Source organism: Stegostoma tigrinum, chromosome 13 (assembly GCF_030684315.1).
Source record: "Stegostoma tigrinum isolate sSteTig4 chromosome 13, sSteTig4.hap1, whole genome shotgun sequence".
NCBI classification, from domain to species: Eukaryota; Metazoa; Chordata; class Chondrichthyes; order Orectolobiformes; family Stegostomatidae; genus Stegostoma; species Stegostoma tigrinum.
The window spans coordinates 76,654,845-76,680,800 of NC_081366.1; the positions used below are offsets into that span (position 1 = coordinate 76,654,845).

Sequence of the window (25,956 nt, forward strand, 5' to 3'; positions counted from 1 at the left end):
GAAAATAACTCAATGGAAACTATGAGCGAATTATAATTCACCTGCGCGATAAGTGAAATGGGATGATTTATTTCCATTGTTTAATATACAAGTTTCCTACAAAATGATAATAATGTTCAGTATATAGTGTTTTTAATCTTTTGTGATGGCAAAAGTTTTAAAACATGAAATCTTGTTGTGTCATCCTTTCATCTAATGACTGAAAACTTGAGTGTCTTTTTAAAATTTGCCAGTCTTTGCAGAGAGCATAACATGCTGTAAATTACCGAAGGGAGCACCATATGACATTTGGGGGAAGTGTATTAAAAGATAAGATACTTATTTTTCATGTATTTGTAAATTTTATTTAATCACACCTATGGAAGAGTAAAAAGAAATGAGAGAGCATCTTTGTTTACATTTCTCCTTTATTCATCGCTTTGTTGAAAACCCAGCAGGAATCTTTCAAATGAACATCACGCCTTTTGCTGAAAGAGTAGCCACAATAACAGCATCTGTGTGAGAGAGTTACAGGTTTGCATTTACAGAAAGTTATTGTTGTGAGTTTATCTGCAATAATCAGCAAATCCTGCAGGCTTGCCAAATGCAATGCATGCTGAACGCTTTCTGCGGTGGATTCAATGCAGAATGGCACTATCACCAATGGACTAATCACCATAGTGACACCATGCCTGTCACAATATTTGTTAATTATCCATTTTAGTTGTGCCTGTGTTGAGTCACAGATTGAGGGCCAACTACTTCCTTACAAAACTGTCCTGTACAATTTGCAATTTCAGCTGGAGTTGGGTAGTGGATGGGAGGGCTGGTATTGTGGGTGGGAGGTGTTGCTCACCCTCACTGCTGGCACAGTGCATACAGAGTAGCCTTGCTCCCAACTGCAGCCAAAGGCAGCCATATTGGGTTCTCCCATCTCAATTCTTCAATACATTCAATAGACATGGAAATCCTTCAAATGTATCAGAAACTCGATTCAATACATGAATTAAGAGGACAATCGAAGAGGGTGATGAAAAGATGCCGTTATTCCCACAAGAACGTCTCCTGGCCAGCGCGTCTACTTTTAGCACCTGCCCACTTCCAAACCTGACCCTGACAGGGGATAAAAATCAAGTTCCTGATCTCAGTCTTTTATACTGCAAGGTCCAAAGGAGAGTCTAAATTCCCTTTACTGCCTCTGCTCAACCCCTCTATTCTTCCCCTTCCCCTTCCATGAAACTGTGCTTATCATAATAACATTGTAGGGAAGCTAGAATGACAACAGAATTGTCAGATTAAAAATATGCATGACCACTGCTGTGCATTTTTGCGAGAGACAAACTTGAGGCTCCTGTGAACTGACGTCTGAGGCAAAAAAGAGAGCTGTAGCATGGCCACAAGCCTCTTCTGTGTGAGTTGTAGGCCACACACTGGAATCAACAGTTTGGGGTCGGTATTAAAAAAATCCTCAGGATCAAGGAAGAATGAGATGAAATATCTGAAGACTGTAGAAGCTAGGTCATTAAGTATATTCAATCCTGAGATAGATTTCTCATCAGTAGGAAAATCAAAGGCTTTGGGAAGAAGGTAGGAAAGTAGAGTTGAGGATTATCAGAGCAGCCATGATGCCACTGAATGGTGGATGAGGCATGATGGGTTGAATGGCCTAATTCTGCTCCAACATCTTATGACTGATAATCACATTCTGATATTACACAGGTTGTTAAATTTTCTCTGTAGTCTATTGCTCAAAACCTGATCTCTTTTGGCCAATAGGTGCTAGAATGAAGCAAAAGATGATATTGTAATGTCACACTGCAAATGCGAGGAAAAGAGAGAGGCATCTGAGTTCAGTTTTGAATAGGAGATCAGGAAATAGGAATGTTTCTCAATTCAAAATAACCTTGGCCCTGAAGAATCTTGGATTACAGTGAGGCAGTTTTGAGGCTTACTCTCGAACAAGCTTGGCTGGTGATCAAGTAAGATGAATCTGTATTAGTAGCAATTTGCATTGCTTGCTGCGTAAATGGTTCTGACAGGAAGTGAAGTTAAAGAAATTAATAAAACAATTCAAAAGAATGAGGACCACAATATAACTAAACCCAAACAATATATGGCCCAGGGTTGTATAGGTTTTTTTTAATGTTACCTGTAAAACCTTTCTCATGTGAGGCAGTGATGTAAAGTATATCAGCAACGACAAATACAAAGGAAGAGAAAATGTTCTATCATCAGACAAAGCCACAAGAGTTCCTCTTCTACACTTGCCAGCTCATGACTTCCCACCCATTCACTACAAATGCAAGTGAGAAATGTGGCTGGTGAGTGGAGAAAAAGGCATCTCTGGTCCCACTTTGCAATTGGTCTCGTGCTGGATGTGGTGTCCAAGCCTGAGGGTCACAGGATGCTACCACTCCAGCTCTTGCATGTCAGAAATTTCACTTGAACTCTCTGGCTAACGGTCACATTGGAGAAATTATCGTTTTCACAACATCTTCAAACACCTTGACATCCCCTCCACCCAACTGGTGTTAACAATCTGCATCAGTGCATTCATCGGCTGTGTTTTGACTCTTGGGTTTGTTTTGGACCTGAGCAGGAGTGGCTCTTTGGTCAGGTGTTTCTGATGGACTGCTTATGGTTATAAGGATTCCCTGGGGTTGACCATTTTCTTGATTAGTTGAGCATTTTCTCTTTGTTTTTTCAGGGCTGAAAGAAATAATAATCGTATTAAATACAGGGCTTCTACAGTACTCAAGAAAATTCAAGCAACATTTGTGCAGCCTCTTCTCATAATTTAGTCCTTAATGCCGTGGCATCATTCTCAATGCATTGTTGTGAAGCAAAACACTTCACAGGTTTGTCATTAAGGCAAAGGACTGAGTTTGAGAAAAAGGAAGTTAGGATGGATAATCAAAAGGGTTAAGTTAAATAATCGACTTAGAAGAGAGGGAATGAGAGGAGGTCAAATATAAAGTCTTAATTCTTCCTGTGGAAGCAGGCTTAGAATCATCCTAGTAGAATGGCTGATCAGGGTAAGAACTCTTGCAGACACATTTCACGCGTGGCCGAGGCAACTAATGTCAATGTTGCTAAATAGTGTAGGGAAGGGAGGTGACAATCAGGGAAAAGTGGAGTTTAACAACAACGTACATTTATATAGTGCCTTTAACATAGTAAAATAGGCTTCTCAGGAGCCATTATTAGACAACATTCAACAACAGATTAAATCACATTGTACAGGTGGCTAACAGCTCGATGAATGAGGCTGATTTGAAGCAATATCTAGAGGACGGAAAGATTGCAACCTTTCGAGAGGATTTAGGGAATAGGCAGGTGAAAGCTGGGTTATTATTGAGTGGAGTGGAAAAAGTCAGGGAAGCAGAAGAGGTATGCATATGAACTCCAGCCATTGGATTTACAGCAACCATTTGATGCAGGACATTATGTTTGTGCTTCTGTCTCTATTTCTACCTTGGCCACTGTAAAATAAAGAATGATTCCTCCTTATTATAATAAAATGGGACAGTATCACAAAAGCAGTGACTGATGCCTTAGCACTCATACCTGGACTGCAGTCACAAGTGGAAACACAGGACAAAAGCTTCTGTGTGCTCAGGTTCATTCTGCTGACTTTCTGTTTCGGGGCCCAGAGATTGCAAACGTTGGCAGCAGCAATGCAAAGTCTGCTCTGACTGGCCTAACTTTCTGGGAAGTTGCAGTTTTCAGTGCTTAAGTGGTCAGTGCTTGTTTGTGATGGGCTGAAGTGAAGAACGTGGACATCTGGGATGTGCGGGAGTGGAATGCCTCATCCTGGGAGCAGGTGCCGCAGAGGCGGAGGAATTGGGAACAGGGGATGGAATTTTTGCAGGAGGGTGGGTGGGAGGAGGTGTATTCTTGGTAGCTGTGGGAGTCGGTGGGCTTGAAATGGACATCAGTTTCCAGCTGGTTACCTGAGATGGAGACTGAGAGGTCCAGGAAGGCGAGGGATGTGTTGGAGATGGCCCAGGTGAACTTGAGGTTGGGGTGGAAGGCGTTGGTGAAGTGGATGAACTGTTCGAGCTCCTCTGGGGAGCAAGAGGCGGCGCCGATACAGTCATCAATGTTAACGGAGGAAGAGGTGGGGTTTGGGGCCTGTGTAGGTGCAGAAGAGGGGTTCCACGTGCTTGTTTGTGAGTCTGGTAACTGATCTACGCTCACTGTATTTGATTGCTTTAAGCCTGAGGTGTGAACTCAAAGCTAAAGTAAATGAACGTGGCAGAAAGGCTGAGAAACTAGACTGTAAGCATGAGTCAGATACTTTGTGCTTGCAAAGATGTTTTAAACTCTTTAAGTAAAGCTGCAGCATACTCTGGCACTAGTGTCATCTGTGTATTACACAGTTGTATAAAGCACAAAATAAAGAGATTCATTAGCATCATCAGTGCGTGAAATGTGTCTGCAAGAGTTCTTATCCTGATCGGCCATTCTACTAGGATGATTCTAAGCCTGCTTCCACAGGAAAAAGACAGAAGAAGCCTAAGATCTCTTTGCCCGAGCCAAGATCGATTACCTTCGGACTGGCAAAGTAAAGGGTCTTTTCTCATTGCCTTTAGCTAGCAGAGGTCTTCAAAAGACATAAAAGGTAGAATTAACTATGAAAACCCAAGAACTTCCACTGACTTGTTCCCTTGACGTAAGATTTTATGCACGTGTTCCATCAGAAAATGGGAGAATTGAAAATACGGAATAGAGCCTGGCATTACTTCATTTTTTACTTCCCATCTGGAATTCGGCTTTGACCTTGATCCTAATTTTGGGCAAACTGCACTCTCAGTATAATTAACTCAGATTAAACTTGGAATAAAATCAGACATTGAACTCAATAAGACCACCATTTGAAATAGTTCAACTGATTTTTCAAGCTTGCTTAATATTCTGACAGTGCACCAGAAGATAGATAGAGTCTTGAGGTGTCTCTGGGTCAGAAGCTCTGGGCTTGAGCCCTATTCCTGGCGCTCTTGGGCATTAAAGTCCATGTGCAACATGACCAAGAGGTTTGATTATCAGCCTGTAATCCTTTCCTATACCCCTGATGGCAGGCACTAAGTGCAGCACAGTCTCATGGGCACCCATCCTGCAGCTCAACCACAGCAGCTCTTTCCCCAAACGTGACGGCTAAACAAATAAGAGTCGACGACCCAGCCCTGAAATCAAGGGAAAGGGGCGAAAACAGATGCAGGAATATGTCTCACTTTGAGCAGGAACATATTGGGGAAAGATTTATCAGAGCTGGAAGTACTTTATGAGCAATGGACAGTGTGCAATCTGGAACTGCCTATATTCACCTGGGACAATCACTTTAATTTAAACATATGTTTAGTTTAATGCATACCCAAGTGTTCCATTTATCAGAGGAGTCAGAGTTTTACCTTCCTGAGGTGCTGTTGTTCTGATCCTCGGTTGCAGCAGCCTGGTGCACAGGACTGAACTCCAGGTCATTGCTTTTTCTTTCATCATTGTCCTTCAGGATGAGGGATTTGGAAGAAGCAACATCACTGGCATCTGTTTCATTTCCATCTGTCGATGTAAGGGCTGCATAAATTCTCCTCACTCATGTATTACAATTGAAAAAGGCATAATTTTATTCTATCCGAACAAAGCAGTTTTACATATTTAAGTTTAATTGGGACAGGATGAGCCATATTAAAGCGATTAAGGTTTCTCTTTAAACAACGAACCGAAAAACACTGAGCAAGTGTCACTTGATCCAAAATGTTAACTCTGATTTCTTTCCACAGATGCTGCCAGACTCGCTGAGCTTTTCTAGAAATTTCTATTTTTGAACTGAAGAACACATGTTTCTGATCACTCTAGTATTGGTAAAGGAAATGAAGGCCGGGGATGCAGTATTTTGTTTCCTGCTCCAACTCCATTTTGATTTAGTCCCAGAGATAATGGGAACTGCAGGTGCTGGAGAATCCGAGATAACAAAGTGTGGAGCTGGATGAACACAGCAGGCCAAGCAGCATCTCAGGAGCACAAAAGCTGACATTTCGGGCCTAGACCCTTCATCAGAGAGGGCCTGAAATGTCAGCTTTTGTGCTCCTAAGATGCTGCTTGGCCTGCTGTGTGCATCCAGCTCCACACTTTGTTATCTTGGATTTAGTTCCTTCCTGCTCTCCATACCCTTCTCCCATCATTGATGGTTTGCATTGGCTGTAGACACTCAATTGGTTACACAAGTATTTTTACTAGTGGTAGTCATTAGATAAAGAAATACAAAAATAAAACTAAGAGTCGTGGTGATTTCCATGGTGTGACAGTTTTGTGTGGTAATATTCCTGGGTAAAGAACCTGAAGCAGATGCTGTATATATGGACTTCCAAAAAACCTCAAATTGCTGTAGAGGTGGCTTGCTGATAAAACTTAGATGTGCGATGTTAAAAGAAATACAGCAGCCAGTTAGAATTTTGGTAAAAGAACGAAAAACAAAGGTGAATTAATAACTGGTGGATATCCTTTGGACCACAGGGGAATAAATATCAGAATGCTCAACATTGTTATTCATGATTGCGATTTGGACATGAGGGACATTATGTGAAAGCTGGCGCGTTAAGCAAAGCCACTTTGTAGCTAATTGTGAAGAGGTGTCCAAGGAACATAAGGAGGGATTAAGCAGGTGAACTAGGAGGCAGGCCTTAAAAAAGGAGTACACTTTTCATCAGAACACAAAATTAAGAGAAAATCTAATGTGGTGTCAGAATAGAATTTCAGTAAGATAAATATAGAAAATAATTATCCACATTGGTCAGTAGCTCAAGCTTTAAAGTTAAAATTATTGAAGGAACAAAAGGACTGATAGGCAAAAATTTCAAATGTGAAGTATTTTTAAGGATATGGAAGACTTGTTCCAAAACTAGTGACAACAAAATGTGAGGCTGGATGAACACAGCAGGCCAAGCAGCATCCCAGGAGCACAAAAGCTGACGTTTCGGGCCTAGACCCTTCATCAGAGAGGGTGATGAGGTCTCTGATGAAGGGTCTAGGCCCGAAACGTCAGCTTTTGTGCTCCTGAGATGCTGCTTGGCCTGCTGTGTTCATTCAGCCTCACATTTTGTTGTCTTGGATTCTCCAGCATCTGCAGTTCCCATTATCTCCAAAACTAGTGAAATCGTTTTCAAAAGAGAATGGGATAAATGATCACAAATAAAAGTTTCGAAGGACCAAGCGAAAAGGCGGGAGAACTGGATTCCTTATGTATCTGTTTCATATGGCTAGTATAGGCGTAATGGGCCAAAAGGCTCCTCTTATGCTGCTAAATGCTCATAAATGTTGCTGAACATTTTTTCTTTCATTTTGTGTGATTTGGGCATCACTGGCTGGGCGAGCATTTATTGCCCGTCCCTGGTTGCCCCTTGAGAAGGTGGTGGTGAGCTGCCTTCTTGAACCGCTGCAGCCCATGTGCTGTGGGTTGACCCACAATGCCCTTAGGGAGGGAATTCTTGGATTTTGAGCAACAACAATGAGGAATGGCGATAATATTTCCTCGTCAGGATGGCGAGTGGCTTGAAGGGTAACTTATACGTGGTGGTGCTCCCATGTATCTTCTGCCCTTGTCCTTCTAGATGGAAGTGGTTGTCATGGAAGGTGCTGTCTGAGGATCTTTGGTGAATTTCTGCAGTGCATCTTGTAGATAATACACACTGCTGCTACTGAGCGTCGGTGGTGGAGGGAATGAACTCTGACCACCTCATAGCTGAGCCTGTTCCCTTTCTGACCCAACAAACATATACATGCATGATCCATGGCTGGGTCCATGATCTAGGTCAGGAAAGGAAAAGTGAGCTGTGACTTCTTTCCTGCCTGTCCCAGGAGCACGAAGACCATTTCCAAAGGCCATCTACAACATACTGCAGCAGTTGACACAGCACTGAGTGGAACTGTACCCTGTGCAGTTTGTATGGTTCATCTGCATGTATATAAGCATCAGGCCAAACATAATGATGCTATCATGCATGTTGAGTTCGATTGTGACTTAAACTTTCTGCCAAGAATAACTGCCTTTGTAAGTTACAATTGAAAACTGAGAGAAAACAGACATCCAAAAGTTTGGTGGCTGTTTACCTCTTGGACTGTAATCTGAAGTTTGTTTCCGCCTCCGTCTCAGGACAACCTCCAGCTCATTCTCCGTCTTGTTCTGACTTGCATCTGGAAACCCCCGACTTGGGCTCTTCTTCATTGAATCCTACGAGTAGTTAATGAGAAATCAGGGGCACTATGTATCGCACTGAGTGCTACCAACCTCCACGCACACAAAGCAGTGAAGTGGTAAATTTCACTTGTAAGTAATAACTTTAGACCGTTAAATATTTAAGTGCAGAAGTGACTTGGCCCTAAGTATGTTGATGGTGCGTGTTAGTTTTGGGTATCAAATGGCACCTGAGCTGGTTCATTCATGCCGGGAATCTTTGGTAAAGCTGTGTGCATAATCAACATGATCCCAAAAGAATATGATGCAACTTATGGTGTTCTCACTGTTGCACTGTCTTAGAGCAGCCAAAAGGCAGTGCAGTGAGAGGCAAGGAGAATGTAGTTAAATTAAAGCTTTATTCAGCATTTCTGTGAGTCAAATTAATATAAGTAACATGTTGAAAAAGTGCATTACTTAGAGGGCTCCCCTTATATTCCCTACAGAGTGAGAACTTTACAACAACATATTTAATTAGTGTGTTAATGAGATGTTGCCCAATATTAGACAGTATTACAAAATGAGTAGTCCTTTATCAAATAAAATGAGGTTTGGAGAGGTGTTTCAATGAGTTTTTTACGGTGTTAAAGTGAAAGTTTACCTTAGTAGGTGGAACACTTTCTCTTAGATGGTATAAAAGTTAGGAGCTGTTATGTTGAAGAATATTGCAGTGATTATTGCATTAGATTAAACAGTAGGCAACATTTAATACACACCCCTGGTTGGCATGGTGGTCCAGTGGTTAGCACCAGGGACTCAGCACCGGAATTTAATAAGGCATTTTCACCCTTCACATTGAGGACAGTCAGTAAAGAAAACCCCGTCTTTCTGGAAGTAACTCCCAGCAGTGTCTTTAGAGATTCCACTCTCGGGCAACTGTCAGTGTGGAGTTTGCACATTCTCCCCGTGCCTGCGTGGGTTTCCTCTGGGTGCTCCGGTTTTCTCCCACAGTCCGAAGATGTGCAGATCAGGGTGGATTGGCCGTGCTAAATTGCTCTACAGTGTAATTGGGATGTCTAGGCTAGGTGGATTAGCCATGGCAAATGCAAGGATAGGGTACGATGTGGGTAGTGGTGGATCTGTATGGGATGCTCTTCAAACGGTCGGTGTGGGCTCGATGGGCCGAATAGCCTTCTCCACGCTGTAGGGATTCAGTGGAGGTGGTATTTTTAACGTTTAAGATCAGACCGACAGAGAGAGAGATGTGCACTTTTTGAATGTGTGTGACAGTTTGTTGTACATGATAATCTAGCAGAGAATTGTTAGCTAGCATTGTCGCGGTCAAGGGAATTGTGTTATTTGACAATTAATGGATAAAAGGAATGTTGACAGATCTCAGTGTACCACAGCAAGGAATAGCTATTTCAGATACTGGAATAATTAGGGTTACATTGTAATATATTTGACTCTGATGAGGATAATGTGGAGAGGTTAGCGCGTGTCAAAGAAATTATGTGAATAATTTCCTGGAACTCATTATTGACAATGCAGGATATGTTTTGACAGGAGGTCTGTCGCTGTCTCTTTGCATTGCATTCAACAACAGTGAGCCTTATTTCTGACCACAGTAGTTAAGCTCAAATCATAGAATCAGCTCCTAATTCGCCATGGACACTCACAGTGATTCATTACGTTACTCAGTAAATCCGAGGCGATGATACTAGCCCAACAAACAGCTATGATGTGAATAATGTGTTTAATTGAAGAATTAGTTGGTTACAACACCAAGATGGCAGCACGGTGGCTCAGTGGTTAGCACTGCAGCCTCACAGCGCCAGGGACCCAGGTTCGATTCCAGCCTCGGGTGACTGTCTGTGTGGAGTTTGCACATGCTCCCGTGTCTGCGTGGGTTTCCTCCGGGTGCTCTGGTTTCCTCCCACAGTCCAAAGCTGTGCAGGTTAGGTGGATCGGCCATACTAAATTGTTTGGGGTGTGTGGGTTACAGGGGGATGGGTCTGGGTGGGATGCTCCAAGGGGGCGGCGTGGACTTGTTGGGCCGAAGGGCCTGTTTCCACACTGTAGGGAATCTAATGCAGTCCCTGGAATCCTCAAGGTTAGGGAGCAGATAGTGATTTTTTTTTCCCGGTTGCTATGGGACTTCTAACGTTCACTTGATAAATGCAGTCACGTCTGATTCATCCTGACTGTTGCTGCATGCTTTTGCTTTATCTTTACAGATGGGACTTAAAGCTGTGGCTGTTAACAAAGGGTTAAATTTGTTCTCTCGATATTACCAGGATCCCCTTCAGTTCGTCCATGGCACTCTCCTGTGTTTTCTCATCCACTGGTGGTGCCTGTCAGGGAAAAAGCAAACAGACTGCAGGTGGGAATGATGGTATTTGCAGTGAATGTGCTCCCCGCGCCTCAGTTACCCAGCACATGACATCCTGCTGAGCCTCTCTAACATCCCCGCGGCCTGTTAGTCTCTTGCTAATTTTACCAAGTCTACCATCTGCCACCCCAGTTTAAACAGCCAAAGATGCCTGCTTCCAATCTTCCCCTCCTGCCAATTTCTATCAGGCACAATGTTTCGGACTTCTTCCCAGGGTGGAAGTAGCTATTACGAGGGAACATTGTTTTAAAGTGAGCAGAGGTAGATATCAGGGAGACATCAGAGGTGGTTCTTTACTCAGAGAGTGGTCAGGGCTTGGGATGCATTGCCGGAGAGGGTATCTCCAACCCAAGGAAACCTAAACAGATAAATAGAAAGCGGGACGTAACACCAGCACTTCACCGGAGGCTCACTGATGATGTTACCTGGAATGGTGACGAAACGTCTGAAAACGAACCTTCCAGCTCAGCGAGCAAACTCATATCAGGAAACTCAATCTGAGCTACAAATCTTCTCAAAACTCACTAGGAGAGGGTAGTGGAGTCGGCCTCATTAGGGGCATTTAAGTGGCTATTAGATAGGCATATGGGTGACAGTATAAGGTAGGGGTGGAGGTTAGATAGACCTTAGGTTTAGGGTAGAAGTTTGGCACAACATCGTGGGGCGAAGGGACTGTACTGTGCTGTACTGTTCTATGTTCGATCACACAGTTTTGTTCATTGTTAACTTTATCCGCGATTGAGTAGAAATTGCTCTATCCTGGGGGTGGAGGGGGAATCTTTGGCACGTGATTCTCAACCCGTTCCAGAGAGCACAACATGTCATAGCATACCATACTTTATCACCTCAAAGGGTGGGAAATGTAGCCTCGATTCTAGCCAGTCTGTCATCCCTTCACCTTGCTACTTTCAGTCATGCCGACCTTGTGGTCATGGGATTGTTATGGAACTAGCTCACTCATATACCGTGAGACAGAAGCCTGCTGTCCTCATTCAGTCTATCTTTTATGTGACTCCAGACCTACAGCCATACAACTGACTTTCAATTTTTGTCTGAGGTGTCTTGGCAAGCCATGGGCCCATATAGCACAGGAACAGACCAGTCCATGCTGAACCAAAACCCAAACTAAACCAGTCCCACCTGACTGCTCCTGGCCAGTGACCCTCCAAATTTTTCCTATCCATGTCCTTATCCAAATGTCTTTAAAACTTTGTAATTGTGCCCATCTCTACCAGTTCCCCAGAAAGCTCACTCCACACTAGGACCAACTTTGGTGTAAAAAATCTTCCCCCTTTGTGTCTTTTTAAATCTCTCGCCTCTCACCGTAAAAATATACCCTCTAGTCTGGAAATATCCCATCGTAGGGAAAAGGCACTCAATTGTTTAAGCATCAGCCTTGCCATCTGTGCTCATATGATGCGTGGAGGTGCCGGTGTTGGACTTGGGGGTGGGGGGGAGAATGTCAGAAATTACATGACATCAGGTTGGACATCAGTCCAACAGGTTGTTGTGAAATCGCTTCAACTGATGAAGGAGCAGCGCTCCAAAAGCTTGTGATTTCAAATAAACCTGCCGGACTATAACCTCATCCATGCTCACAGACCAAGAATGCCATTTAGAAAATAACTACCACCATCAGGTTTGCTTAATCTTTTATCTGGAAAAAGTTACTGAAAGCTGACTTTTTTTTAACAGCATCGTAACGATCCGACAACAAGGTACCCAAAATGGATCATGCACTCGAAAGCGTAGAGGCTTATAATCTCTTTTGGCTGATCAGCTCTAGTTTTTTAAATATTAAATATATCAGAGCTCAGGTTGCCATGGAAACAGTAGCAAAGCAAGATCAATGTCAAAGGCTATATTCCCTCGATTGATGTGTGTTAAGAGTTGGGCATCCCTAAGGCAGTAGCCTGCCAAACAGGTACAAACGTTATTACTGCTCCCAGAGGCTGTCTGAGCAGCTGAGTCCAAGCTGGTGTGACTCAAGTGACCTCTCCTCCAAGTATCTGCACAGCTGAAGCTCACAGTCCTGTCTCACTGAACCACAGGATGTCAGGCCTCAAATGTTAGCACAATATTCTATCAGCTCCCGGACTGCATTGGCGAAGAGAGGCATTTGGTTCTGACTTTGACCACTCATCCTCGCCAAGAGAAGTGTGGAGATCCTAGCAGAACCAGCCGCTTCTAATGAAGAAGGATAATCGACGTCCGATAATGAGGAATGCTAAGAAACAGCCCAAATCGGAAATCATTCACCCTAATCACACAGTCATTGAGAATTACAGCGAGGAAGCAGACCCTTCGGTCCAACTCGCCCATGTCGACCAGATTTCGTAAATCAATCTAGTCTCATTTGCCAGCCCGTATCCCCCTAAGCCCTTCCTATTCATGTACCCACCCAGATGCCTTTTAAATGTTGTAATTATACCAGTCTCCACCACTTCCTCTGGCAGCTCATTCCATACACGCACCACCCTTTGCGTGAAAAATTTGTCTCTGAGTTCCCTTTCAAATCCTTCCTCTCTCGCTTTAAAGCTATGCCCCTCTAGTTTTGGACTCCCCTACCCTGTGGAAAAGACATTGTCTGTCCAGCCTATCCATGTCCCTCATGATTTTATAAACCTCTATAAGGTCACCCCTCAACCTCTGACACTCCAGGGAAAATAGCCTCAGCCTCTCCCTCTAGTTCATACACTCTAACCCTGGCAACATCCTTGTAAATCTTTTCTGAACCCCCTCGTGTTTCACAACATCCTTCTTATAGCTATATATAATAAGTTTTAAAACTAATGTAAATAGGCTTCCACAATAGGGCAGGTGATAAGCACACTGAGCTGAACAGGCCAGAGATTGGTTCAGAGATAGTAGGAACTGCAGATGCTGGAGAATCTGAGATAACAAGATGTAAAGCTGGAGGAACACAGCAGGCCAAGCAGCATCAGAGGAAGCAGGAAGGCTGACGTTTCAGGCCTAGGCCCTTCGTCAGAAATAGCTACTCTTGGTTAGTTATGGGGGCAGCGAGGGGGTCTGAATCAGCCAGTTCCCCATCCTGGTAAACCACATGTCTAGGTTCAAAGTGAGAGCAGTGGTTCGCTCCATGTTTGAATTGGCCACAGCCACACTGTTGGCTGGACCTAAGAGGCAAAGAATTAGCCGTCCTGTGGACAGCAGAAGGCACTCGGTGCTGTGGAATTATACCCCAAAGATCAACATCTGTAGGGATGAAAGGAGGAAAGAAAATGAGGTAAAAGAGAAAGAAAATCTTTCAGAGCTGAGAGATCAGGGATGCTTGCGGAAACGGGAAGTGTCACTATTGCTACTCCACGCAGTCATAGAGTCATACAGCACAGATCTGGCCATTATCCCCCCCAGACCCTTCAGTCCTACCAATCCATGCCAAACATAGTCCCAAACCAAACAGGTTCCACCCGCCTGATCTGGCCCTTATCCCCCCAATTCTCCTATTCATGCACTAATCTAAGTGCCTTTTAAACATCGTGATTGTACCCACATCCAACACTTCCTCAGGAAGTTCGTTCCACACACGAACCACTCTCTGTGTAAAGTATTTACCCATCATGTCTTTTTTAAAATCTCTCTCCTTCCACCTTAAAAATGTGCCTCACAGTCTTGAAGTCCCCCATCCCAAGGAGAAGACAACTGCCATCCACCTTACCCGTAACCCTCATGATTTGATAAACCTCTGTCAGGTCACTCCTCAACCTCCTACACTCCAGTGAATGAAGTCCCAGCCTTTCTCTGCTGGATCAAAAATTATTTTTTTAACATCCCTGATATCATCAGTGCAAAACTGGAATGGCAAGCTGAAAGCTGTTGGTTAATTGAAGAGTTATTGCTATGACAAAAATAATCTCGAGCACGCCTTGATTTGTTGCTTATGATTTGAGTTTTATTTTAAAAATAACTCTGAAGCCTCCCCTGTTGCCCAGGAATTGCAGAATACCCTGATAACATGGCATTTCTGCCTGGTCAGTGTCATTGCAGTCAACTGTGACAACAGCCTGTGGAAGAGCATTCCAGTGGTTTCAGTCCTTGACTCATCAACCCTTTCTGCTTGCTTCCAATACACAGAGCAGGCTGGCAGACTGAAAACTTGCCCTTAACAAAAATCTCGCCATCGAAATCCCAATTGTCCCCTGAGATAGTAAGAACTGCCAATGCTGAAGTCGGAGATAACACAGTGTGGAGCTGGGGGAACACAGCAGGCCAGGCAGCATCAGAGGAGCAGGAAAGCTGGGTCGGGAACCTTCTTCAGAAATTCTCTGATGCTGCCTGGCCTGCTGCGTTCCTCCAACTCCACGTTGTGTTATCCCGAATTCTCCCCAGCCTCTTTGCCAGTCAGTGTCCATCTTTACTCTGGATTTTCAAATAGCTCAAGTCCACAATGAAGTTGATCATTGTAAATCAAAGCCTGACTTTAACCCCATATCTAAAAAGAAAAGTGATATGGGGAAAAAAAATCATTCCATCAGGTTAGTTAAAGCTTGAGACAGGATATTTGGAAAAACAATACCACCAATCCCATTCATTTGTCGCCTCAATTTTCAGGAGGGGTTTCAAAATCTGCAAGGCGGTGCAGTTTGGTGGGGCAGCTGCCTGGGATGTGTGAAGAACAGAAGCAGGATTCCTACCTTGTTGCTAACTTTCCTCTTCAGACAGAAATCCACCAGGCAGTCAGTGAGAAAGAACAAGAGACAAAGTGTAAGATCTCATATAATGTCACCCACAGTCTCACACTACCCAGGAACCAAATGCATTTCTCATTTACACCTAAGTCAATAAAGGACTAGGAAAAGATTCAAAGAAAAATAACAGAGAGAAATAAGTACAGATATATCAGGCCATTCAGCCCATCTAACACATTCTACCAAAGATTATCTATCAAGGCATGTAGTTGGCTCATGTATGATTTCAGTCTTTACAGGCAAATTGGGAAACTTTTTGCCAATGTGATTCCTGATGTTATTCTTTTTAGAAACGAGTTTGTATCTATTTTCCCTTGACCGTACTCACTGTTTCACAATGGTAACCTGTCCAATCCTAACTAGTATCTGATTCACATCTAGGAGCACTTCCTCTGGTCACTCTCGAAGAGTTTGAGGTTTTCCAACCACTCCTGCTTTGCTGAAGTTATATCAGTTATGGCTGACATGGTCAAAAAAATGGATCACAAGACATTTCACCAGTTCCCGATGCCCTCGAGATATTCTGACTTGTGGGTAAAGCAATGTAGGGTATGTATATCTTTACTATGGAAGGAGTAAGCTACTAAGATGCAAAAATGTATTGTTATACAATGTATTTCTTAAGTCTAGCCAATAACCAGGTGCCATTTTTAAATCTTTCTCCTCTCACCTTAAAAATATTCCCCACAGGTTGGAACTTCCCTACCCTAGAGGAAAAGACCCCTGTCATTCACATTATCCATGCCTCTTGTGATTTCATAAACCTCAGTAAGGACACTCCTCAACCTCCGAAACTCCAGTGGAAAAAAAACCCCAGTCTTTCCAGAGATAGTAGGAACTGCAGATGCTGGAGAATCTGAGATAACAAGGTGTGGAGCTGGATGAACACAGCAGGCCAAGCAGCATCAGAGGCGCAGGAAGGATGACCTTTTGGGCCCAGACCCTTTCTCTGACTGTTACTCCAGTCTTTCCAGTTAATTTTTGCAACTCAAACTCTCCATTACTGAAAACATCCAAGCCAATCTCTTTTGAACTCTCTCCAGTTTAATAATATCCTTCCCATTACAGGACGGCCAAAACTGGACACAATATTCCAGGAGAGGCCTCACTAGCATGCTGTACAACCTCAACATAGCGTCCCGGCTCAAACGGCCATGCAAAACATCAACAGTTGACTCAAATTCACGTCAATTTCTCCTCAAATACTGCAATCTATCGCAATATCTTGAGTAGTCAGTTGAGGGTGTGAATGAGAAGACTCTCTGTCAGTTTTATTTCATGCAAAGTTCCATTATTATTATTTAGGTGGTTTTTGCTGTAAATAAAGTATAACAATGACATGTATACCCCTTGCAAGCATTATGTTTTTGTTACTTATTGTGTGTTTTACATCGATTACATGGACCTCTGGAATATTTGGTCAACCGGTTCAATCCTGGTCCCATAGATGCTGGGTAATATAAAGTTTATGTATCACATATGCAAGTTTCGTCTGTTTTTCCAGCATCATTTACTTGATGGCGAAGCTCACATTTGTTTGGCTAGACATAGTTTGAGCAATACCATCAACATGAACATTGGAATTAAAACTGTTTCCTGTCCAGCATCGTGGCCCATTGGAGACTCCAACAGCTCCGATGTTCTAAAGGGGGAAAGCTGCGTTCATCTCATTCTACCCATCATTTATAATGGCACTAGGTCATTGGCTGATCAGAACAAATGTCAAATCAAAGTGAAATACTGCAGATGTTGGATGTCTGAAATAAAAACTGAGTGCTGGAGAAACTCAGCAGGTCACTGACTATGTTACTGACTATTACAAGGGGGTATAATTTTAAGGTGATTGGAGGAAGGTATAGGGGAGATGTCAGAGGTCAGAGAGTGGTGGGTGCATGGAATGCACTGCTCGTATTGGAAGTGGAGTCAGATACATTAGGGACATTTAAGTGGCTCTTGGATAGGCACATGGATGATAGTATAATGAAGGGTATGCAGGGTAGGTTGATCTTAGTAGGGTAATAGATTGGAACAACATCGTGGGCTGAAGAGCCTGTACTGTTCTATGTTCTATGTCAAGAAATGTCAGCTTTTCTGCTCTTAACTGCTATCTGAGCATTGCTTTAAATGATTAAACAAGATTACAAGGCAAAGCTGAGAGAAGCAGGTAACAATCCTTGTTGGTCCCATTCTCAGTTTACATAATTAATCTCTCATCAGCTAAAGGTGGTAAAGATTTACAAGCAGGTGATTATTCACACATATTTCTCACACCAACAGCAATTAATTTTTAATTGATCTCAGAATGTGCCTATTTATACCTACTGGACCCTGTAGCCTTAAAGGGACTTGAAGGGTCCTCCTGTGGCTGAGTGGGAGTGTCCATACTGCTGGACTGGGAGGCCTGGATTCACATCCCCCCTGCTCCATAGGTGTGTAATGACATCATTGAACATGTAAGGCCCTCTTCTGGCACAGTGGCAGTGTCCCTACCCCTAGACTGAGAGGCTCAGGTTCAACTCCCACCCACTCCAGCAATTTCTAATAACATTTCTGAATAGGTTATTAAATAATACCTTCAAGGGAATACACATGTTGATAACAGGCCTGACTTTGGGTAGCAATTAATGATTACGTTATGAGACACCATTTTCTTTAACTTGGCACGTGAAACTCTTGGGAGATTCTGCGACATGCAGAATTTCGAGTCTTGACATTGAATGATTTCTGTCTTTTTTTTATCAACACAGGAAGATATGAAAGCCCCTAAAGGGTGTGTTTCCTTATCACAAAGCAGCAGGCATGAATTCTGCAGGAGAGTAGTCTGATAGCCTTTTATACCCAATCGCTGTGTGCCCACTGTTGCCAGGATGTTTTGAGCATAGAACTGCACAGCATTCGATTCAACTCATCCACACCGACCAGGTATCCTAAATTAAACTAGTGCCATTTGCCAGCATTTGGCCCATATCCCTCTAAACCCTTCCTATTCATGTACCCATCTAGATGCCTTTTAAATGTTGTAATTGTACCAGCCTACACCATTTCCTCTTGTAGCTCATTCCATATACGCACCACCCTCTGCGTCAAAAAGTTATGCCTCGGGTCCCTTTTAATTTTTCCCCCTCTCACCTTAAACCTACGGCCTCCAGTCTTGAACTCCACTACCCTGAGAAAAAGACCTTGGTTATTCAGGAACAAAAACAGAAGCTGCTGGAAAAGTTAAGTAGGTCTGGCAGCATCCATGAAGAAAAAAATTAGAGTTAACGTTTCGGGTCCGATGATGGTTCTCGCAGTTTTGATATTTTTCTGACGAAGGAGCAATGCCCTGAAAGCTTCAAATAAACCTGTTGGACTATAACTCAGTAGAGATAATGGGAACTGCAGATGCTGGAGAATCCGAGATAACAAGGTGTGGGGCTGGATGAACACAGCAGGCCAAGCAGCATCTCAGGAGCACAAAAGCTGACGTTTCAGGCCTAGACCCTTCATCGGAAATGACTATAACTTGGTGTTGTGTGACTTCTGACTTTATCTGAAATAAACTAGAAGAGCAAAGATTTCAAAATTGTCTACTTCAATTATATTCTTTCCATGTTGTCTGTCGTTACCTATAGAGTAAGATACATTGTCACATCCCAAATCCAAGCAATCAAACTGAGGTATTCTGTCTGTTTTTGATGAGATTACTGAGAGGGGGATCATATAGCTGCTCAGAAACAGGTGAGGCTTTTTACTGTCTCACACCACACACAAACATAATCACACTTTGAGAACTCGCTGACAGTCAGCAGAGCAATCATTAATGAGTCACTTGTTAAAATTCCGCAAGGTTTCATTCCCCCGTGGAAATGGCTGGGTGAATGGTATTTCTGATCTGGGAGACTATGCTGGGGAACTGTTTGCTAAAAAAGGTCACATAGCTCCAGAGGATGACAGACAGTATGTGGTTAGATCAGACCACAGTGCTACACTCGGAATACCTGTGCTTCTTTCTATATCATTCAAACTGAAAAGTGCAAAAAAAATGTCAAATATGCACAGTATAACAAAGTGTGAAGCTGGATGAACACAGCAGGCCAAGCAGCATCTCAGGGGCACAAAAGCTGACGTTTCGGGCCTAGACCCTTCATCAGAGAGGGGGATGGAGTGAGGGTTCTGGAATAAATAGGGAGAGGGGGAGGCAGACCGAAGTTGGAGAGAAAAGAAGATAGGTGAAGAGGAGAGTATAGGTGGGGAGGTAGGGAGGGGATAGGTCAGTCCAGGGAAGATGGACAGGTCAAGGAGGTGGGATGAGGTTAGTAGGAAGGAAATGGAGGTGCAGCTTGAGGTGGGAGGAAGGGATGGGGAAGAGGAAGAACAGGTTGGGGAAGCAGAGACAGGCTGGGCTGGTTTTGGGATGCAGTGGGGGGAGGGGATGAGCTGGGCTGGTTGTGTGATGCAGTGGGGGAAGGGGACGAATTGGGCTGGTTTAGGGATGCGGTGGGGGAAGGGGAGATTTTGAAGTTGGTCTCCACCTATCTGGACTCCATTTTCTCCCCTTTGGTCCATGAACTCCCTACCTACGTCCGTGACACTACCCATGTCCTCCACCTCCTCCAGAACTTCTAATTCCCTGGCCCCCAACACCTCATTTTCACCATGGATGTCCAGTCACTATACACCTGCATTCCACATGCAGATGGTCTCAAGGCCCTCCGCTTCTTCCTGTCCCGCAGGCCCGACCAGTCCCCCTCCACCGACACCCTCATCCGCCTAGCCGAACTCGTCCTCACACTCAACAACTTCTGTTTTGATTCCTCCCACTTCCTACAGACAAAGGGGGTGGCCATGGGCACCCGCATGGGCCCCAGCTATGCCTGCCTCTTTGTAGGTTACGTGGAACAGTCCCTCTTCCGCACCTACACAGGCCTCAAACCCCACCTCTTCCTCCGTTACATTGATGACTGTATCGGCGCCGCCTCTTGCTCCCCAGAGGCGCTCGAACAGTTCATCCACTTCACCAACACCTTCCACCCCAACCTTCAGTTCACCTGGGCCATCTCCAACACATCCCTCACCTTCCTGGACCTCTCAGTCTCCATTTCAGGCAACCAGCTTGTAACTGATGTCCATTTCAAGCCAACCGACTCCCACAGCTACCTAGAATACACCTCCTCCCACCCACCCTCCTGAAAAATTCCAATCCCTATTCCCAATTCCTCCGCCTCCGCCGCATCTGCTCCCAGGATGAGGCATTCCACTCCCGCACATCCCAGATGTCCAGGTTCTTCAAGGACCGCAACATTTTCCCCCATAGTGGTCAAGAACGCCCTTGACCACGTCTCCCGCATTTCCCGCAACACATCCCTCACACCCCACCCCCGCCACAACTGCCCCAAGAGGATCCCCCTCGTTCTCACACACCACCCCACCAAGCTCCGGATACAACGCATCCTCCTCCGACACTTCTGCCATCTACAATCCGACCCCACCACCCAAGACATATTTCCATCCCCACCCTTGTCTGCTTTCTGGAGAGACCACTCTCTCCGTGACTCCCTTGTTCACTCCACACTCCCCTCCAACCCCACCACACCCGGCACCTTCCCCTGCAACCGCAGGAAGTGCTACACTTGCCCCCACACCTCCTCCTTCACCCCTATCCCAGGCCCCAAGATGACTTTCCACATTAAGCAGAGGTTCACCTGCACATCTGCCAATGTGGTATACTGCATCCACTGTACCCGGTGTGGCTACCTCTACATTGGGGAAACCAAGCGGAGGCTTGGGGACCGCTTTGCAGAACACCTCCGCTCGGTTCGCAATAAACAACTGCACCTCCCAGTCGCGAATCATTTCCACTCCCCCTCCCATTCTTTCGATGACATGTCCATCATGGGCCTCCTGCAGTGCCACAATGATGCCACCTGAAGGTTGCAGGAACAGCAACTCATATTCCGCTTGGGAACCCTGCAGCCTAATGGTATCAATGTGGACTTCACCAGCTTCAAAATCTCCCCTTCCCCCAGTGCATCCCAAAACCAACCCAGTTCGTCCCCTGCTCCCACTGCATCCCAAAACCAGCCCAGCTCATCCCCTCCCCCCACTGCATCCCAAACCCAGCCCAGCCTGTCTCTGCCTCCCTAACCTGTTCTTCCTCTCACCCATCCCTTCCTCCCACCTCAAGCCACACCTCCATTTCCTACCTACTAACCTCATCCCACATCCTTGACCTGTCCATCTTCCCTGGACTGACCTATCCCCTCCCTACCTCCCCACCTATACTCTCCTCTCCACCTATCTTCTTTACGCTCCATCTTCAGTCCGCCTCCCCCTCTCTCCCTATTTATTCCAGAACCCTCACCCCATCCCCCTCTCTGATGAAGGGTCTAGGCCCGAAACGTCCGCTTTTGTGCTCCTGAGATGCTGCTTGGCCTGCTGTGTTCATCCAGCCCCACACTTTGTTATCTTGGATTCTCCAGCATCTGCAGTTCCCATTATCTCAAATATGCACAGCACTGTTTAGTTATTGTTTAGCTTTTTTCCAGTTTTGCATTTTTTTTTAGCTTGTCATTGCTTCAAAACATGGCGCACACTGTTACAGAGCGCAGTGGAGGCCGGGACATTGAATGCCTTCGAGGCAGAGATCGATAAATTCTTGATCTCAGAAGGTATCAAGGGCTACAGGGAGAGTGCAGGGAAGTGGAGTTGAAATGCCCATCAGTCATGATTAAATGGCAGAGTGGACTCGATGGGCCGAATGGTCTTACTTCCAGTCCTATGTCTTATGGTCTTATGGTTACTAAACAGCTAAATCTCCGCGCTAATCCAACCTTCAGACTAGCCTCCAAATTACTTCCAAAAAAAAAGCAACCCAGCAGCACATGAAGCCCATTTATAGAATGGTTTGCTCTCCTCTGAACTGTCCATTGTTTCTACCTTTGCATTTTTGTTGTCTCTTGATTAAATGAATAGAACGTTCGATCTACTTGTTAAACAAAACACAACAAGCCCTGTATCGTTTATTGTATTTCCAGTTCTTCCAAAGATCACATTGGGAGGATTTAGATTTATCATTTATTGGGAGAGATGTTCATTTTTGTCCAGTTTCTTCACTATGTTGGCAGATATAACCTTGATAGAATGTTAAAATATTGTTGTCATCTCGAGGATAGCAGTGAACTGGACTGAATTCCTGGTGAAGGGCATGGATGTCTCCCCTGTTTTAGTCCTGGAGTGAAAGACATTCAGCCAGTGTCAAACTACAGGGAAATATATTAGCTTCACAGCTGAACAACGGGGCTATCGAAATGGTTTGGGAATGGTATGAGCCAAACTCTAAAGGGGTTTTACCTTTGAGACCTGAGCCACAGGCCGCAACATGACACCATGTTTTATCCGTTCCATCATTTCATTCACAGCTTTTACTTTCACGTCATCAATCCCAGTCTGGTCTACAGAGAAAACACATTGAAAGTATTAAACTTACTCAAAGCCACAGTGAGCCAAGGCGAGAATCATTAACTCCACAGGTCCTTTCTCCTCTGATAATGTGGGAAAGTGTCCTTCCTCAGGGTGAGACCGAATGGGTTTTAATTTCAATTAAATCCCAAGACTTTACTTCCCATTTCAGATCTATCGAATCAAGGAGGACTCCTGTGGTGCAGTGACAAAGTTCCATCTGCTGCAGAGGTGTGCAGTAACATCTGTGAGCAGGCTGATAAGGAAATATCTGCAACTGAGGAGATCCGAGCTCATTCACTGAGTGATATGTTTGCGTCGGGGAAGGACACCTCATATTGAGCTGTATGAGTTCTGCTGTCTGTCCAATGAGTAAAATGCTAAAGCAGAGCAGCTGTGAGTCGAACCATGGCAAATTTATTTCATATGCCTAGGGTTAATTTCAACTGAATCCACCCAAAAGCCAATAGAAAGTAAAATTTGGCAGGTATATAACTAGCAGCTGATCCAATCCTATTGATTAGCACAGGGCATTGAGATTTATGTCCAGCAATAAAGTGAAGCTGATTGCTTACTGTTGCTAGGTTCCAGCTTCGGCTGTGCCTTGGAATTCTTGGACGATCTTCGCACTATAGCGATGAGGGAACTGTAAGAGACACAGCATGAGTCCCAGCAGAAAATGAATCAGCTCCTCACAGGCAAAGCCATTCAGCTGCCAACAGCCTAGCCAGTATCTTTCCCCTTCCCAAAATATCGACACCACCGGCCATTTTTTCCACCATCTCGCTTGAAGCATTGACAGCGCCCCACCCCCCCACCCCCTTTTTTAAACCATTACAAACTTCCACCTCCTTGGTTACACTGTTGTGTGTACATTTTTGTTGCCTCACAGTCCAGGCCATCACACAAGCCAACCTTCCATCCATTGACTCCATCTACACTTCCTGCTGCCTCGAGAAGGCAGCCTACATCATCTAAGGCCCCTCCCACCCCGGTTATACACTCTTCCATCGGGCAGAAGACACAAAAGCTTGGAAACATGCATCAACAGATTCAAGAACAGCTTCTTCCCCGCCATTAGACTTCTGAATGGAGAACTCAAATTGCAAATCTAATGTTGATCTTGCTTTTTGTACAAAATCTGAAGTTGCTGGAAAAGCTCAAAAGGTCTGGCAGCATCTGTGGAGGGAAAAAGAACTGTTAACATTTCGGGGTCTGTTGAATCTTCCTCAGAAGCGGACCTGAAACGTTAATAGGTTTTTTTTCCTTCACAGATGCTGCCAGACCTTCTGAGCTTTTCCAACAACTTCTGCTTTTGTTCCTGATTTACAGCATCCGCAGTTCTTTCGGTTTTTATTAGCTTTTTGTACACCTTCTTTGCAGCTGTAACTTTGTATTGCTCTCTCTATTCTATCACCCCATAATATTTGTATGGTATAATTTGCCTGTACTGCATGCAAAACAAAACTTTTCACTGTACTTAAGTAAATGTTATAACAATAAATCAAACCAAATTATGCATCTGACTCACATATTCACCTCTTCATCACATCTGACTGGACTGTAACAAGCTCAGTTGGCCTTTTTCTCCCAATAGTTTAAGCTTCTTGTTAGCAAAAATGAAAATGATTCCTGTTTCCACCAACCCTTGACATTCCTCCTCTCCCTTCACCCTCATCTCTCACAATAAGTGGGAGGTATTCATGAAGTGACTTGTCATGCAGATAGGGGGCACTCATTCAGCTGCCTTTACTGTTTTCCCATGCTACTTCTGCCCACCAAGTCATTCCCAAATCCCCTCCTATTCTCCTCAGCTCCAAGCCTCAATCCCTTCCTGGTATCCTTCCCCATCTCCACATCCACTATTACCTCTCTCTTGCCTCTTCTCACTTCCTTCTCATCTCTAACGGGACAAAGACCCCAGGTCCGTACCTTATTGGGTTGCAACGTGTCGATGGAAGTGGAGGGGGAGGCGGAGGGGGAGGAGGGGGTGGAGGAGGAGGGGGAGGAGGAGTTGGAGTCGGTGGAGGGGGTGGGGGTGGAGCTACAGCCAGAGCTGGGTCAGTCTCTTGAAACTTGATCTTCTTTAATTCTTTCACTGCGAAAAGATGTTGACATATGCTTTAATTCTTGGATGTTTTCATTGGCTGCTGTCAATGTATGGCGATGGACAGTTCATTTCTGAAACAGGGTTACCATCAAATTATTCTCTCAGGCTAAATGTAGACACTCCACCAGCAGCCTGAAGTGACAATAATGCTTCACCAACAATAGCGTGCATTTATATATCACCCACTGCGCCAAGGTGCTGTTGGTAAAGATCACTATCTGAGGTCCTTCTGCCAAAGTTAAATTAGGGCCCAATCAGTTATCAAACTTCCCCCGATGTTCAAATGCATGTAAATATAGTCTGGTTCAAGTAAGAGATGCCTTTGATTTGTTTGGAAACAATTAAACTCCAATGTTTCCCTGATATGCTACTGTACAGAACGAACTACGTTTGTGATGATATCTGTACATATTTTTATAATATGAAATACATAATATATAATATATATAATATATAATACTACACAGATGCAAAAACTCACTGAGTCACAGACACAGACACACAGGCAAATACTCACAAACTCACACACAGACACACACACACACTCACAGACACATACCTACACACATACACATACACACACACACACACACACACACACACACACACACACACACTCACAGACACATACCTACACACATACACACACACACACACACATTTAATGATGTGACTTGGTATCAAATTTTATTTGATATCACTCCAAAGAAGCACTTTGAAACATTTAACTACACCAAATGTCTGTGTGTGTGTGTGTGTGTGTGTGTCTGTGAGTGTGTGTGTGTGTGTGTATGTCTGTGTGTGTGTGTGTATGTGTATGTCTGTGTGTGTATGTGTGTGTGTGTGTATGTGTATGTGTGTGTATGTCTGTGTGTGTGTGTGTATGTGTGTAGGTATGTGTCTGTGAGTGTGTGTGTCTGTGAGTGTGTGTGTGTGTGTGTGTGTGTGTGTATGTGTGTAGGTATGTGTCTGTGAGTGTGTGTGTCTGTGTGTGTGTGTGTGTGTGTGTCTGTGTGTGTGTGTGTGTGTGTATGTGTGTAGGTATGTGTCTGTGAGTGTGTGTGTCTGTGTGTGTGTGTGTGTGTGTGTGTCTGTGTGTGTCTGTGTGTGTGTGTGTATGTCTGTGTGTGTGTGTGTGTGTGTATGTGTGTAGGTA

General features: G+C 44.3%; 1 protein-coding gene across 4 annotated transcripts in view; it reads right to left on the minus strand.

Moving 5' to 3' along the window:
* Positions 1–224: 224 nt before the first annotated feature.
* shtn3 (shootin 3) overlaps positions 225–25,956 on the minus strand; it is a 126,858-nt gene continuing 101,126 nt past the window's right edge. For 2 of the 4 annotated variants that reach the window (XM_059650787.1, XM_059650790.1), the window contains 8 exons: positions 24,623–24,788; positions 23,266–23,336; positions 22,583–22,683; positions 15,197–15,214; positions 10,444–10,503; positions 8,086–8,206; positions 5,391–5,538; positions 227–2,688 (listed from right to left, as the gene is read on the minus strand). In XM_059650787.1, coding sequence (XP_059506770.1) covers positions 2,511–2,688; positions 5,391–5,538; positions 8,086–8,206; positions 10,444–10,503; positions 15,197–15,214; positions 22,583–22,683; positions 23,266–23,336; positions 24,623–24,788 — 863 coding nt within the window. In that variant the 3' untranslated portion in view covers positions 227–2,510. Of the gene's footprint in view, positions 2,689–5,390; positions 5,539–8,085; positions 8,207–10,443; positions 10,504–15,196; positions 15,215–22,582; positions 22,684–23,265; positions 23,337–24,622; positions 24,789–25,956 lie in introns of all 4 variants that reach the window. The other 2 variants (XM_059650789.1, XM_059650788.1) reach the window with 2 other exon arrangements.